General features: G+C 46.7%; 2 protein-coding genes across 3 annotated transcripts in view; one reads left to right on the plus strand and one right to left on the minus strand.

The window, feature by feature from the left end:
* FREM3 (FRAS1 related extracellular matrix 3) overlaps positions 1 to 2,245 on the plus strand; it is a 74,932-nt gene extending 72,687 nt beyond the window's left edge. The window contains exon 8 of the mRNA XM_004606263.2: positions 557 to 2,245. Within this exon, the coding sequence (XP_004606320.2) occupies positions 557 to 765 (209 nt within the window). The 3' untranslated portion in view covers positions 766 to 2,245. The remainder of the gene's footprint in view (positions 1 to 556) is intronic.
* A 1,575-nt stretch (positions 2,246 to 3,820) lies between these two features.
* The window catches only part of SMARCA5 (SWI/SNF related, matrix associated, actin dependent regulator of chromatin, subfamily a, member 5), a 32,192-nt gene continuing 19,532 nt past the window's right edge, over positions 3,821 to 16,480 (minus strand). Inside the window, exons 12-24 of one of the 2 annotated variants that reach the window (XM_055144703.1) lie at positions 16,033 to 16,154; positions 15,805 to 15,957; positions 14,180 to 14,312; positions 11,744 to 11,892; positions 11,192 to 11,311; positions 10,487 to 10,597; positions 10,145 to 10,258; positions 9,570 to 9,692; positions 8,359 to 8,491; positions 7,811 to 7,929; positions 7,317 to 7,529; positions 6,012 to 6,119; positions 3,821 to 5,061 (exon numbers count right to left, since the gene is read on the minus strand). In XM_055144703.1, the coding sequence (XP_055000678.1) occupies positions 4,996 to 5,061; positions 6,012 to 6,119; positions 7,317 to 7,529; positions 7,811 to 7,929; positions 8,359 to 8,491; positions 9,570 to 9,692; positions 10,145 to 10,258; positions 10,487 to 10,597; positions 11,192 to 11,311; positions 11,744 to 11,892; positions 14,180 to 14,312; positions 15,805 to 15,957; positions 16,033 to 16,154 (1,664 nt within the window). In that variant the 3' untranslated portion in view covers positions 3,821 to 4,995. Of the gene's footprint in view, positions 5,062 to 6,011; positions 6,120 to 7,316; positions 7,530 to 7,810; positions 7,930 to 8,358; positions 8,492 to 9,569; positions 9,693 to 10,144; positions 10,259 to 10,486; positions 10,598 to 11,191; positions 11,312 to 11,743; positions 11,893 to 14,179; positions 14,313 to 15,804; positions 16,155 to 16,480 lie in introns of both variants that reach the window. The other variant, XM_055144702.1, reaches the window with a different exon arrangement.

The raw sequence follows: 16,480 nt of genomic DNA on the forward strand, positions 1-16,480 counted from the left end.
TTCCCAAATGTGTTGTCTGGGATCACTTGGACTTGTGCTCAAATTACTTTTCCTCCTTTGTAATAAGCAAGCATTTTATGGAGTGACACCCTGGAGCTTATTATTTTTCACCAGCTCTAATGTGTGGCTGGCATTGCATCGAATAGCCGTAAATAATGTGTGTGCACACACATGTGCACGTGAGTCAGAGAAGGCAGTTTGCAAAATAATTCATAATCTAGCAAATGACAGGCACTTCAAGCCTAACTTGAACTCATGACTGCACAGAATGGTGTCACCACATGCACACACATACCACACATACCGTCAAAAGCCCACAGCCAAATGACATGTACAGGAATGACCGATTTTTGCATTTGCCCAGTGGGGACGTCTGGCGAAGGAGAATGAGTGTGGTCAGTCACATCAAAATAAAGCGGGAGATAGTTAAAGGCTCCACTGCTGATAGTGACAGGCTGGAATGTCACCAAGGGAAACGCTCGCACTGCACGTGGCCCGGGGCTCTGCAGTTATGTCCCAGACCCCTCACTGCCCTCGTCTCTCCCCTTCCCGCTAGCTGGAACAGACTATGTGGGCCTCCGCCGGAAGCTGGACTTCACCCCCGGAGTGCGCATGCAAACATTCCAAGTGACCATCCTTGCAGATGCCCTGGGGCAGCCCACCCCGGAGGGCCCCGAGAGGTTTGAACTGCTGCTCCAGACGCCAGTGGGTGCGGTGCTGACAGAACCACACAAAACCACCGTTTTCATCGATGACACCATCTGACTGTGAGCGGGGCGCCTGGCCCCTTAGAGGGAAAAGACCTTCCAGGGGCCAGGAACGGCCAGGACTCATCTTCCTCGCAGCATGAAACTAGCGCTTCCAGACCTGAGCGAGCGGGACCCCAGCAACACTGCAGTCATGGGCAGGCTGTGGATTCTGGTGGTGTGTGACCGAGACAGAGCTAGTCGGGGAACGCCTGAACACATGGTGAATGGGCTGTGCTCTTGCTTTCTCTCCTGTTTTCTCTTAGCTGCTTCTAAGGTCAGTAGAATTATTACTAATTAAATCAACAGTGAAGAACAGGATTGACCTCAGCTTGCAGATTTGATACTGGGCAGGAAGTCCTTTTTTACTTTGCTTTTTGGGTCACACCCAGAGATCCTCAGGGGTCACTCTTGGCTCTGCACTCAGGAATTACTCCTGGTGGTGCTTGGGGACCATATCAGATGCTGGGGGTTGAACCTGGGTCGGCCACTTGCAAGGCAAACGCCCTCCCCGCTGTACTATCGCTCCGGCCCAGGAAGTCCTGGCTAGGAGTGCAAAAACTTGACATCCTTTCAGTGTCGGGGCTACAGGCGCCTCTACTCGCTCCATTTTACCCCTTGTTCACATTCCTTCTGCAAGTCCTGATTTATCAGAGGCGTAGGGAGGAGGACCCCTTATCACCTCCCCCTGCCCTTGAGTGGATCCGTGATACTCCAGAATCACTTCTCTCTGGCTCAGTGTGTCTGTCACTATCTGTCTCTCTGAAACTGACGGATGGGAGACCCACACGAGCTTCCAGAGGGCAGAAGCCAGACAGAACCCAGGCTGGCACTGAGCTCCACATGTGGTCCGCTGGTACCCCTCCCCCATACCCATTTTACTCCCCAGGGAAATTGACCCTGGTCACAGGGCTGATGATTAACACATGAACCAGGAGGGCACTGCCTAGATTTTGAACCCGGAGGGAGGGAGAAGCCGATTCCTTCCAGCTGCTTCCTCCTGTGCATTGTTTGGTCAGTGTGACGGAGGGAGTCTCTGAGTGTGTGAATTGGGGTGTCTTGTACACAGACCATTATCACTGAGCCCAAAGAATAAGCTCAAAGAAACAACAACAACAACAAAATTAAGCTGAGTATGTAATTGTAGCTAACACTGTTTCATACACTTGAAGGTGAAGAGGAAGTCTCTTGTGTTCCTCACAAGGGGAAACTGTACGAGTGCATCGGTGGTCATTTCATACTGCAAAAATTCTTGAGTAATGTGTTACACCTGAAATTAACACTTTATACCAATTCACTGTATCACTGTCATGCCTTGTTCATCAATTTGCTCAAGCAGGCGCCAGTAACGTCTTCATTTGTCCCTGTCATATGCTAGTGTAGCCCAATAGCATCTGCTTGCTCCAGGAACACAAAGAGCACGTTGTTGTTACTGTTCTTGGCACATCAAATATGTCACGGGTAGCTTGCCAGGCTCTGCCGTGCGGGAAAAAATAAATAAAATAAATATATATACATAAAATAAAGAGGTCATGTGGTCACATTTGCGCCCATGGGCTCCAGGGAAAATTGCATCGCTCTCTTCTGGGAGCTTTGTTTTACAGTCTCTGGGTCTTGGCCATTGATGAGATTACATGGCGCCAGGGGCAGTTTGTGGGAGTGACTGCCAAGCTACTGGAAAACTGAGGATCTGGGTTGGAGGAGACCTGGTCCAGACCCGAGCAGGCTTGGAGATCTCAGCCACGGGTCCCGCATACCGGGGTTCTTCTGTCAGTTCCTTCATGGGCGAGGCTCATTCAAGCATGTGGAGAGTTGCCTTGAGCATGGCTGTGGCTGGGTTCTGGAGGGTTTTGGCTGCCAGGGCTCTGCTTGGGGTGGGGAGGGACTCAACCTGCCCCCCCTCCAAGGGGGCCCCCGGTGAAGACAGCCTGGCATGGAGGCAGGAGATTCTGCATTGCTCTCTTCCGGGAGGTTTTAGTCTCTGGATCTTGGCCGTTGATGAGATTACGTGGTGGGGGAGGGAGGAGTTTGTGGGTGTGACTGCCAAGCAAGCTACTGGAAAACGGGGGATCTGGGTGGAGGAGGCCCAGTCCCAATCCAAGCAGGCTTGGAGATCTCAGCCACGGGTCCCGCATACCTGGGTTCCTATACTAGGTACAGGCATAATTGGGTATACCAATTATGTAAAAAAAAGTTGCTACAGTTGAATCTAACTCACTGTGACATGCAGGTCCTTTTATAAAACAACAGCCAACACATCCAATATTTCTACTTGCGGAAATTACCGAAAACCCTGCACATAAACTGGGGCTGAAGCAGTGCTCGCCGGGGCAGCTCCAGGAGTCACTCCCAAGTGCAGAGTCAGGAGGAGCCCAGACTGGCAAGGGTGGCGCAGAAGAGAAAGAAACTGGACTCCAGTGCCGAGTGCCCCCTTCCTTTGTTTCTGGAGGGTCGGTGACTGGACCCTCATTTCCCAAGCCATCTCGCTGGTCTCAAAGTTCTCTGTTCAAACTGGTGACTGGAACTTTATTTCCTTCCCGTAACACAACCTCAGCCCAGCTGTAGACAGAACAAGTAACAGTGGGACATGACTGCACTGCTCGTCTGCAAAGGTTTCCTCCCTGGGGCCCCGTCATCCCTAGCACCCCCTGCCCCACCTCAGCTCTGTAACGGTTCCTCCTGTTTGTGATCCTTCAGCCTTAGTTTCTCACTTATTTCTCCAATAAGCTAAACACATGAAGGCCTTTTTTTTAAAAATGAAAAAAAATAAGTAACCAATCTTTGCCCAAATTTTGCACACATTATACCCACAACTAAGTCAAAGGTCAATTTGGTGGTAGCCCCAAAATTCAAATTACTACAAAACCTGACATTAATATCATTTCCCCCATGGCACTGAAGGTAGCAAGCCTGTATACATCTTAGAAAACTTGGCCGAACAGGAATCCTGTGCGTGGACAAATGAAAACAGGAATTTTATTGCAAGAAAGATAATTAAGGTAAAAAGATTCATGTCTAGAAGAAAAAGCGAAAATAAAATTAAATAAAGAATATTAAAGAAATGGAAAGACCACTTAAGGATTATAAAAGTTATATTTATTCACGATGCTACATTTATTGCATTCCCTTAGAAAAATGGAGAACTATTTATGTACCCAATTTGCACATATAAAACTTTATACAAATTATGTGTCGCACATAAAGGCCTCTGGTACAGCTAAAATTCTGGCACTACAATTTGGGTATTCCTGCATCAGGGTCTCTAGTCTGATCAAGTCTGTCCGTCCAAAGGAAACAAAATTTGGAATTACAGTCTTGTTGCTCACACTTAGAAATTACCTTAAAATAAAATAAAATCTTCAATTACTCTAACTCAAAATAAGCTACAGTGAAAGGAGAAACACTTCGTTATGAATTTCAAACAGTAAAAATTCACACCGTATTTTGCCTGGGTCTTTAAAAAACAAAACAAAACAAGAATCACCTTAGTTTTAAACATTATCTAAGTTGTGGCTGCTTCAGAAAGCTAATTTGCCAAAATATTTACCAAACACTAAAAAATAATAATATTCCTTTTACAAAATGGTACAACGCTGTACGAAACCAGAAAATACTAAATGTCTTTGGCTATACAACTAAAAGGCCATTCTTCCAACAGAACAGGGCATGGTCAGCTCAGGACTTTAAGAAACAGCGTTAACAGAAATATGGATGAATTTAACGATAAATTGTCTTGCCTCTCCCCTCCACTCAAGCCATGTAATAAGGAGAACGCAATTTACATAATCTTCCCAGATGAGACTCAACAGCACTACAAAGAATATACCCAAATTTCTGCAAAGGCAAAGTGAGTTAAAACAGTCACACAACTAAGACGAGAAGGATAAATGTTATTTGCAAAATTTTTTTAGTCGTTTGCTTTTTTTCTAAAGCTGTGAGTGTGGAAATTATAGCTGATAAACAGTCACTATCTTCACAAATGAAACTATAATAGAAAAATAAATCAAATGAAACATTTATTAATAAATGAAGCCTATTTTATTACTTCAAATGTTAATGATAAAAAAAATTTTCAGCATAGCTGTTGCATTAAAAAAAGTGAAACTACATACTATGTCTCTAGCTCAGTAACAGATGAACCTGATGTCTCTGAACGACAACCACAGAGCATTGTACAGTACATCTTATGAAGACCCGTAAATTAAAGAACTACTGGTTTAAAGTTAGTGATGACGACACTGACGTGCGTTCACAGTTTCATCTTCTTTTTCCTTCCTCGACCATCTGGTGCTCCATCCATCTTACGTTTCTGTGTCTGCAAAGGAACAGAAGGAACCAGCTTTCCATCACGACAATAACATTAAGGACTGGCGGGTGGGCAACAGCACCTGACCACCCGATTCACAGAGCAAGTATCAGTCTCTTACCCGGAAGCAGCCTTCTCAGAAAAGTATCTCACCACTCACTTTGCTAACATATAACAATGTAGCACTGTTACATATACTACCTATATATACTGTTATAGATACTAACATATAACATATAACAATGCTGAAATGATTCAATTAGTAACAATAAATACACGAAATATATAGCATGCCCTCTTACCTAAAAGCATTTCTAAAGATATCTTGTGAGGTCACAGAAATACCAGATACTATCCAGACACTGATTTAATTCATGACTTCATAAATGAATCTTTTAATTAAAACTCGCTTTCCACAAGAATCAGTACAACAATCAAGTCCTCGAGAAGTGCACAGCAAAGGCCGTGAAAGCCAGTGTTCCTGAGTGCTTCGCTGTAAAATCACACTCTTCCCTGGCAAGGGTGGGTGGAGCCGGGGCGTGGCACTATGAGGCTACCCTGCGAGCTTCCACAAGCCACTCCCTCCCCAATACTGTGGGCCACTCATGACATCTTCCTCAGTCAAGGCGACCCAGTTTAATTAATTTCCACTTTTAAATATACTCCAGATCACAGAGTTCACTATAACCAAAGGCTACCCAACATGTCACCGAGAGCCAAGCAATGCCACATTCCTAAAAAGCAGCAAATTCTATGCAGCCAAAGCACCAGCCTTGTAGGTGGCCGGCCCAGACCCAGTCCCCAGCACCCCATATGGTCCCCTGAGCCCATCAGGAATAATTCCGGAGTGCAGGACCAGGAGTAACTGTGACCATTGCCTGGTATGACTAAAAAACAAGGGGGGAGGGGAGATGAGATGAAAACTCAAGGGAAATATTGCCCTATTTGTGGACACTTACGGAAGGCTTTGGTCCTCTCTTCTTTTTCTCGGCCTTCTCTTTTTCTTCTAGTTCCATGTTTTCTCTTTCAATCAAGGTAATTAAAGTGTTACACCTCCGCTGAAGCTCCTGAATTGGCAACAGAAATTACAAGGTAAAAAACTATTTTCTATCTCTAAATCTTCATGGTTATAACTGGGGAGAATAGTATAACAGAATAACAATGTATACACTCAGCAAGTATAAAATTTAAAAGCACAGCAACTTATATTCATACAAAATCTAAATCCAGGCCATAGAAGCTTAAAAAAAAAAAAAGACATCACCAAATGTTTTCCCTTTGCTACTGAAACTCCTGCTGCTGTGCATGTATTATTCCTGAATCCCTCCTTCCTGCCCGACTCCCCTTCTGGTTTGGTCATTTGCTGGAACGGTCACCACCCTTCCCGCAAAGACTGCTATAAGCCCGGGGTCGCAGCATATGGGACAAACAAACACGTAGGACAGACACACAGTGCAGGGACCGACCCAGCCCCGCAGGAAGGCCTCCAGGCCCTGCCCGGAGTGGGCCAAGTGCAGAGCTGGTGAAGCCCGAACTCCAACCACTCCCCCCACCACCAAAAAGATATCGAAAATTTTACTTATCCCAGTATACCCCAAACTTAAGGCTACCAAACTTGCCCATCAGCATTATCTTCATTGTGAAGATAAGATGAAGTTAAAAGTCCAAAGATCAAACCATAAAAAGAAACCAAAATCAGATTCTACTGAATTCTAATTTTATGTTGTCAGAACGTAACTTTCTGATCAGGAACAGTCAGATACTGAGAATAAAAACAAAACGTGGTGAAACAATAGTTTCTTTACAACACACTCAACACTGGGGAGTGGCAGAAGAAACTGGGGACACGGGTGGCGGGAAATGTACACTAGGGTGGAGGGACGGGTGTGGGAGCATTGTATGACTCAAACCCGATCATGAACAACTTTGTAACTGTGTATCTCACGGTGATTCAATTAAAAATGAATGAATGAATGAAGAATAGCCTGTCCTGTCACCGAGGTACTGACAGACCCCGTAGGGAGAACAGGAGCACAGGTTTCGCATGTGGGACGCAGGCGGTTCAGGCCAGGCACCACAGGGTCCCTGAGCACCGATGGGAGTTAGGAACTAAGATACACGATAATCAAGAACCAACCAGCAAGCAACATGGTTAGCTCTCATGAAGCGATGAACTTTAAAAAAACAAGTTTACTTGAGCTCTGACCCTAACAATATGGTATCCAAGGTACTGGTGGAAGCCCAGGATCTCTCCCTGCACCCACCATGGCTGTCCTGGACTTGAGGAACCAGTCGAACCGGAACTGGGGAGAGTTCCGGATACACTGCCGCAGCTCGTCGTACACGTTCTCCTTGTCGAAGCCGAGCTTGTGCAGCATGCAGATCAGGAAGCGGTCCTCTTCCTCCGTGTAGTTCTTCCCCTTGTTAGTGCCGTAGGATATTCTCAACTGGTGAAAGGGGGCTTTGTACCGTCCAATCTAAGAAAAAGATCTTCTGTTATGTAAAACATACTATATACGCTGGGTTTCAAACTTAAAACGGTGGGTAAAATTAGCCACAAAGAATCTCAAATCAGAATTTTCTGTCCAATATGTCTTAGAGGCATCATGCGATCTCTGATCTGAAACAGCGCACACTTCCCTAAGAAGAAATACACTCGGACTTGATACCGAGCAGGAAAGCGCTCTCGGGCATTTGCCGAGCTCTCACAGGAGCCCGTCGGTTCAATCCCCAAAACAGGAAAAGGAAAAGAAGGTACCTTAGTGTCAAGTGCTTTTTTGATACTGATTCTCCTTTGAATTCTTGCCTCTCCCCTTTCAATCTGAGCCATAATCTTCTCTATGTCCTGAAGTTCATTGCATCGCTCCCAGAACACGGCTATGAGGAGAGTAAAAATTGGACGGAGAGAATTAAATGGGGGATAAAAAGGAAGTGGAAGATAATGTAACATTCATGGGAATGCTCACACGTAATACTAGAAAGTCACACTTCCTTAAACACCTCCCCCCCTCACCCCCTCCAAAGAGTGAATTTGGTAGTTCAAAGTATCAACCAGGTTTATTTTAACCATGTCATCGTATCACTACACAAATCCACCTGGCAATCTAACTTCAGTAAACATGGGCATTTGAGGAGTTAAGGGATGAAATCAAAAGACAGACAATTATTTAGTAACTATTCCTGTTCTCTTGGCAACTGCTCCTGACCGGGAGGCCACTTTAAAGGGAGCATCTGTGTCTTGTTAAGCTTAACGAAACTAGATGCAACTAGTCCAACAGTCCAATTACAGCCCGAGACAGCATTTACCTGAATACTCTATTACTTCTTCTGGAGTTTTCCCCTCTACTTCTCTTGCTATATTTTCAATATCATCACGACCCCACTTCTCATTTGCTTTGATAAACTGGTTAAAATCTCTCTTATTCCAATTGGTAAATCCCTTAAAAGAAAAAAAAAAAATTTACTCAGCACACCAGCCCTGAAAAACATGCTATTATATTTTACCCCTGCTTTCAAATATTACACAAATTAACTCTTGGATCCTCCAAATTTATCTTTCTGTGGTTGTTCCTGCTGACGTTTCTGGAGGGGCTAGAGAGCGGGCTCAAGGGCTGGGCTCACACTTCACCTGCAGAGCCCTGGATTCAGCCCCCCAGTCCCCAAGAGCAACCGCCAAACACCAAGCTGAGAGCAGCCCCGGCGCACTGCCGAAAGGAATCGTCTTTCATGAAACGCCCTGCACCTCCCACTGCAGAGTGGCCACCTCAGTGAAGTCCAGGTGGAAGTGAGGAATGTCCTATGGGAATGTGACAAGTGTTTGAGCTTATAATTATCAGAGTTCACGGAGAAGAGTAAGTGAGGAATGCAGGGGAAATAAAGCTCGGGAGGCTGGTGAAAGCCCGGCCTGCGAACGCGCTGACTGAACCCTAAAATGTGTTAAATAAAAAGTACCTCACAGTAGGTGGCAGCAATGGGGACAAGGGAGGGGAGTTCACCTTGCGTGGGGCCTGACCCAGGCTCCATCCTTGGTTGCCCCTATGGTCAGCTGAGCCCGCCAGCAGGGATCCCGGAAAGCAGAGCCGGGAGGAAGGCCCAAGCACTGCCGGGGCGGCCGTGCGGTCCCCAGCCCGACTGCAGTACCCAGCAGCGAGGGCAGCGTGGCCTCTTCCTAGAAAGGCGCTTGGGGTCCTGCTCTCGCAGGTCAGGGGGCCGCCCACCCATACGTGGCTACCCTGAAACAAGGCGCCCAATAAACTCAACGGGACTCGGAGCTGGGGAGGCAGACAAAGGGGGACCTACAGAGACCTGCCATTGAAGACAGGAGCTGGCGGCCAATGTGGAAGTCACCAGAAATGACACAGGAACACTATGACAAGAATGACAAGAAAGACACTCCCCCGGCCCTTATCTCACGGCGCTGACAGCGACTGACAGTTGACAGCGTCCACTGCTGCCTTTCCAACTTCCCCGTGACCATCAGACTAGCCAAGCGTCTGCATGAGTGGGCAAGGCCATACCTGCGTCAGAAGCTTCTCCTTCTCCTCCAACTCCTCATCATTCAGGGGCTCCGCCTCATCAATTTTCAGCTGCTCTTCCTTCTGTGCCTGTGCTGCATTTGGGAGGTCAGGGTTACGAGGAACCTGAAAATGTTTTTACTGGTTTCATCAATCGTTCATTTTTCCATTTAAACTCAAATCACCCAGATGACATTTCATTACAAGTTTTACTTCAACTATGAAATATAGCAACATGCAGCCAAATGTTTAAGTTAAGACCTAGTCAGACTAATTAAGAAGAAATTTACAAAGAGTAACAGGCATATCAATAAATAAAAGTTAATGGGACAGAGAGAGTTCTGCAGGTAGGGTGTTCGTTTGCCTTGTATGTGGCCAACCCACGTTGTATCCTGTGGTCCCTCAAGCCCAAGAGTGATCCCCGAGCACCCCATGAGATGTGACACACACAAAAAACAAACACAACAAAAAGTTAAGTCAGCATTCCCTGTTATTGGCTTAAATAAGCTATTATTAAGAATAATTAAACTTTAGTTTCTGAATAAGGACTAGACATAAACATAAAAAATTTTCATTACCTTATACCCAATAGTTTTTCTGTAATACAGAATTTCTTTTTCCAGTAATTCAAATAAACGTGGAGGAAAGAACTGGAAATCCTGGACGTTGGGTTGTTTGGGAGGTCGAGGGGCCTAAAGAAAAACAGAGTATTATCCAGTAGACAAAACAATTTTAAGTCTTTTTAATCTCTACTTTAAGTCCCAGCAACTAAACGCATTTTTCACTACAATTAAAATGACTTATAAATGCAGGTAACTCAAAATTCATTAACAAAACCGAAAGATCTCATAGAAAATGTAATCCCTCATTTCATTCAAAATGCCGCAGAAACCCCTTCCTGGTGTCTCCCTCCTTCCTACCTTGGGCGCTTTGGGCTCGCTGACTCGGAGGGCTTCCCGGAAATACGCGTCCACAGCGTAATTGGCTTTCCTCTCTCGTTTAGGCGGTTCGATCCACTCTGTGAATGCGATCTGCAACACAGAACTCAGATCAGCCGCCCTGATCTCTGACAGCTGCATGGACGAAGCCACCCGGTGCCAGCAAGTGGGGGAATTCAGCACGTCCTCGACGCCCGGGCCAAGAGCGGCCCCGCAGGGAGACACCCCTGGCTCGGCGCAGGCTCTGGCTTCTGGAGCCGAATAACCACGCCCAGGGTGCCGTGGGAAGAACCACGGACGAATGCAGCAATTCAGAGAAGGACGAAAATGACGACTCTTCCCCCCCTTCAGTTACAATCAGGTAACTCTGCCGTCAGATCTTAACAAAGGAGTGTGACAATTACTTCTGCCATTAACGTTAGTCTCAAGTACCCCAATGTGGACATGCTCACATCACACGATGCAGTTGGCTGTTAGGATAGACAGCAAGCTTCACTGTAGGAACTTTCAAAACATTTCAGCCTGCCGGAAACTTGGCATCACGTGTAACACAAAACACCAACAATTTAGAAGTAAGCAGAAATGACTGTTTTAGACAAGTTTATAAGGCCTTAGTAGGAATGACTTTTAAGACAAGTTTATAAAGCACCTAAAGGCTCCACGTAACCAGAACATCTTGCAAATTACCTTTTGTTTTTCTCTGTAATCTTCACCTTCAAAGTTATAAACACTGGACTCCGTATCCATGGTGAAGTTTCTCAGCGAGCTTTCACCCATCTTGGAGAGCTTCTCATTCATCTCTGCTGTCTGAGGAACCAAAGAGATGCCTTATTTCAAAAGTGAAAATTTTAAAACCAGAAAAACTACCATCAATATTATAGTCCATAAAGGCTTTTCATAAGGGAGTAAGTTATCTGTATCTCATAAAGCTCAACAAATACTTCATTCTGGCTGAACATTTAAAAAATTTTATCATATTAATTTATCGGGCTGGAGTAATAATAGTGGGTAAGATGTTTGCCTTGCACACAGCCGACCCAGGTTCAAATTCTCCGAGAGAGCCCGGCAAGCTACCGAGAGTATCCCGCCCACATGGCAGAGCCTGGCAAGCTACCTGTGGTGTATTCAATATGCCAAAAATAGTAACAACAAGTCTCACAATGAGACGTTACTGGTGCCCGCTCAAGCAAATCTATGAACAATGGGACAACAGTGCTACAGTGCTAATTTACACCTTACCTTCTTTGCACCTCTTTCCAAAATACCATCAATATCTTCATCAGTAATCTCACTTTCCTTTGAAGCAAACACATGTGTTGCCCCATGTCTAATCATTTGAAGCATCTCATCTTTTCCGATTTTGTTCAGATTCTGATCCACAAGTCTCCCTAAAAAAAAAAATAAATTGTGTTGTGTAACATAAATCAGATCAATATTCTTTGCTGGAAAACTGGATTTTAAGTGTCAGATGAAGTGCCATGCCTCATTTTGCCTCAAAAATGAATCATTTTTAAATATCCAATTATTTTAACTTTTACACAAAAATTTAAGGCAAAAATTTCAAAGCTAATACCCTGAATAATAAAGTCCATTAGGTACTATCTCTATTAAGATATATTCTTAAGTGAGGTTAATTCTGTTAATTTGGTGCTGAGAATTATTAACACTATTTTCTAAGGTATGAGCAGATGCGCACATAATAAGAAGCCTCTGGTAAGCAAAAAGATGTGCTAAGAATATACTCCCAAATGAGCTTCCCTACTCTCCAGAGTTCTAAAGATGGCAAGCTGCCAAACTTATTAGATAAGAATAAAATATCAATTCTAAAAAGCTGCTCTAAGAACTGAAACTCTTCAACGTGTTCACCTTTATCACAGACAAAAGAAATTCACCAAGGCAAGGGTGGGGGAGAGGCCGGCGTGGAGCCCAGCTCCAAGGGCTGCCGGGCACATTCGGGCCCGTGGCCTCCCTGGCACCACTGAGCGTCTAGCCTCCTGGTGACCCCAGCAGCACCGACAAGCACCACAGCTCCCCAAAGAAAAGGAAGACTTTTAACTGGCAGGGATTTGGCCAGTGCCATCAGTCCCAAATGCAGGCTGAACCCCAACAAAAAATACCATGCAGAACGTGATTTAGCAACTTTCTAAATGAGTATTTTTTAATCCTTAAGTGTTTCGGGCTGGAACAATAACAGTACAGTGGGTAAAGCGCCTCTCTGCATCGGGCATAAGCCAGTGACCAATCACATGTGGCCCAGAACCCAAAAGGGTGTTTCAATTTGGATGGAACTACAGGGTTTTGTGTTAATAAAAAAAGTCAGGGATGTGGACAAATGCCGGTTGGTCTCATTCACAGGTAGAACATAAATAAGCAAGGAAAGGGGACAACTAATGGCCAATGAGAACAAACCCTTGGGATCTGAAAACAAAACCAGTACTAGGAGGGGGCGAGAGGAGGGCAGGGAGGGGTGAGCACTAACGTTACTGGGAAGCACATCATCCCCAAAGCTCTCAAGAGGGGGCTGGAGAGACTATGGCGGGGAGGGTCCTGCCTCGCCCTGCCAGGTGGGACTCCCGAGCGCAGGCCAGGGGCAAGCCCCGAGAGCCACAGGGTGTGTCTCAAACACAAACAACAAAAGAAAACTTAGAAGGAAAACCCGTTTTGTCTATGAAAATAACTGAGAAGAACCACAAAGCAGTGGGCAATTTTCCAAATTATGGATGAATAGTAGGGGAAAGAAATTAAACTATACAGCATATCATCCAGAAGAAACCTCAACATTTGGCAGAAACTGTCCGGATGCCCCTGAGAACACAATGCAAGACTTCACTCTGGTCATGACCCCCCGGGTCCAAGTACTTTCAAGCCGTAGAAACGTGAGCAAGTGACCTGCCTCTACCTGTGCTGCCAACCTTAGCCCTCGGAGGGAGATCCAGGGAGATCATTAAAGCACACGCACGTTATCAGCACTCAACGGTAAGGACGCACTCAACAGTAAACTAGCACTGCAAACACAAGTACTAATAAGCAAACGCTGTCTTCAGGGATCCAGACATGTAACTCGAACACGACAGGTGGCACCACAGGAAACCCCCAAAGAAGAGTCACCTTACACGGAAATCTCAAGCTGCTGCTCAAAAACCAAGACACGTCCATATACAGAAAGTCAACACTGCAACATTATACCTCTCATAAAACTTACCTACTCATAACGCAAACCGAGAAGAGGCCAAAATGAGTCAAGCTAGGTTTTCTTCCATTTTTGCACGCCCCACCCATCACCAACAGAGGGATCAAGAGAACAAAAATGCCTCCCTTAAAAGGCTAACGGGACTTGAGTACCTGAATTTCTCTTCACACCAAAGTAAAACCCCCTGAGCTCTCTGCGTCAAACGCCGGGCACTACATATACATGTTACTGCCCTGCTCACCCCCCCACCTTTACATGGCCAGTCAGTCTCCTCACTGAACTGATGCAGAAACTGGCTCACACAGCCAGTCACTAGTTAGCAACAATCAAATGACATGTCATCATCTTCACAGACCGTCCCCTTAGCGAATCTAAAGCTTCTCTCTGGAAACCAGCGCGCGCTGTTGGCTGCCGGCTTCACTCAACAGCCGCCCGACAGGAGCCCCCTCCAAGCTGCGGGCTGAGCACGGCGGCCTGGGACTCACCCTGCTGGATGACTATGGAATCCAGCCGGAGCTTCATCTCGGCGCGCTCCACGATCCTCTCCTCTACGGTGTTGTCGGTGATGAAGCGGAACACTCGCACGGTCTTGGTCTGCCCGATCCTGTGCGCCCGGTCCTAGGGAAGGACAACTTTCCTTTGAGTACTCAGCGGCCACATCAACGGTAGCTGAGTGCGCGCGCTGAGAAGCCAGCGGGGACAGCTTAAGACAGTGAACACGCTACGGGAACTGCACTAAGCCTTCAGCTCTCCAAGCACCTCGGCTGGAACTGGTTTTGTAGCGAGGCTCCAGGGACCACAAGGGGTGCCAGGGATCGAAGCCGGGTCCACCACAGGGAGGCCCAGTCTCAGTTTAGTAAGTAACCGACCAGAGGACAGTATTTCAGGAGGCATGGGACATATACCCCAGAGCTGCTGAATCTGTGGCAAATGAACAGATCTCACTAGATTATAACAGGAAAAAAATCTCCTCAAACAGTATTACACAAATTCTTCAAGTACTTTAGTTGGGGGGGGGTGTGGGCAGACTTTCCTTTTTTTGATCTTGGGCCATGGCGAGCAAAGTATGGGGACCAAGTGACGCTGGGCACAAACCCAGAGTCCCACATGCAAAGCAGGGATTCAGTCTGTTGAACTGTCTAGGCCCAGGTAAAAGTTTTCATGGTTTTTCATAATTTTTTCTGAGATTTTAATTCAAAAGGTTTCTTAACCTAACTAAACCAAACTTTAAATATTCACTGTTATTAGGGAAGAAGTAGCATGAGTAAACGCTGCAAATGATACAAATATCCTGGCTTTTAAAATTACTTAATAACTATATAAAAGCAGTTATTCTAAATTCCGCTTTGTTTCAACGTCTATTAATTCACACAGCGCATTCCTACAAACATCCCTATTTTTAATATTCCCATGTAAGTGACGAACAGCAGGGTTCATTCGGTTTATGTTCACAGTCAATCAAGTTATTAGCCAAATCAACTTAGAGAAGTCTTTGTAAATTCGGGGGCTGGAGACAGTGGGTGGGCGCTTGCCTTGCATGCTGCAGGCCTGGACTGGTCCCCTGTGCACCCGGCAGGAGTGAGCCCCGAGCACCAGCGGGTCTGCAGGTACGGTCCCAAAACGACAAGTGTTCTACTAATCTACAGATCATATACGTATTTTTAAACGGGAGAGCTTCCCGATATGGCCAAGGTACCACCGTCCTAAGTATCGACAGTGGCCAGCAGGTGGGCAGTTCACAGGCGTGTGCACAGCTGCTGACCTACTCTGAGAGCCCCGCAGTCCTCTCGCCCACAGTGCCCCTGGGCAGCACGAGGACACTCTCCAGAGCCCTGCAGCCGTCACACGCAGTGTCCCTGGGCAGCAGGAGAGGAGGCCCTTCCAGGTCCGCCTGCAGAAGTCCCCTGGGCTGCCCCCGGCTCGGCACTCTCTGCCCTTCTGCGGTCAGCGGCCCCACGATGACCACACAGACACCAGGTGGGCTGGAGACCACCTGCAGCCACGCAGTCAGCAACAAGGGAACTCCACGGGCCGGGGTGACACTCTGGCTTGCTTCTCGCCCGCCCTAGCTCAGACCTCGATGGGGACAGGAGATACTGCTCCCGCTTACCATCGCCTGGAGGTCAACTTGGGGATTCCAGTCCGAATCGTACAGGATGACCACGTCTGCAGTAGCCAGGTTGATGCCGAGACCGCCGGCACGCGTGCTCAGCATGAAAACAAACTTGGAGCTGTTCGGCTCGTTGTAGGCGTTGATCGAGTCCTGGAGGAAAGGGAAACGGCCGTCAGGACGCCATCCTGTCTGCCGCCCGCACCTCCCCGCCGTGCTCTGACGCACCTGCCGCTCGTCGTGCGGGGTCTGCCCGTCCAACCTGCAGTACTCGTAATTCCTCCACATGCAGTAGTCCTCCAGGATGTCCAACACCCGTGTCATCTGACTGAAGATCAGCACTCGGGAGCCTGTTGGCGAACAACCATGAGAAGCGGCAAAAGTCAATTTTATAACGTAAGTCTGGCCACAACAAAAATGAACCGATTATCACGGAATTTCAAATGGCTGAGCTGATTACAAAAAAAGAAAAAGGGAAAAAGTGATTAGCTGTACTTAAAAGTTAAATAATGGCCCGTCACGACTCAGAACGTTCTGTGAAGCGCGAGCGCCCGCCTCTCTCCAGCACCCCCACCCCAGGTCCTCTGAGCAGCAGCACACGCCCTCTCGGCCCCCTGCTCGCCCGCCGCCCCAACGTGTGCACCACACCCCATCCCGACAGCCAGGACCTCCCTGC

Source organism: Sorex araneus, chromosome 7, assembly GCF_027595985.1.
Source record: "Sorex araneus isolate mSorAra2 chromosome 7, mSorAra2.pri, whole genome shotgun sequence".
Taxonomy (NCBI): domain Eukaryota; kingdom Metazoa; phylum Chordata; class Mammalia; order Eulipotyphla; family Soricidae; genus Sorex; species Sorex araneus.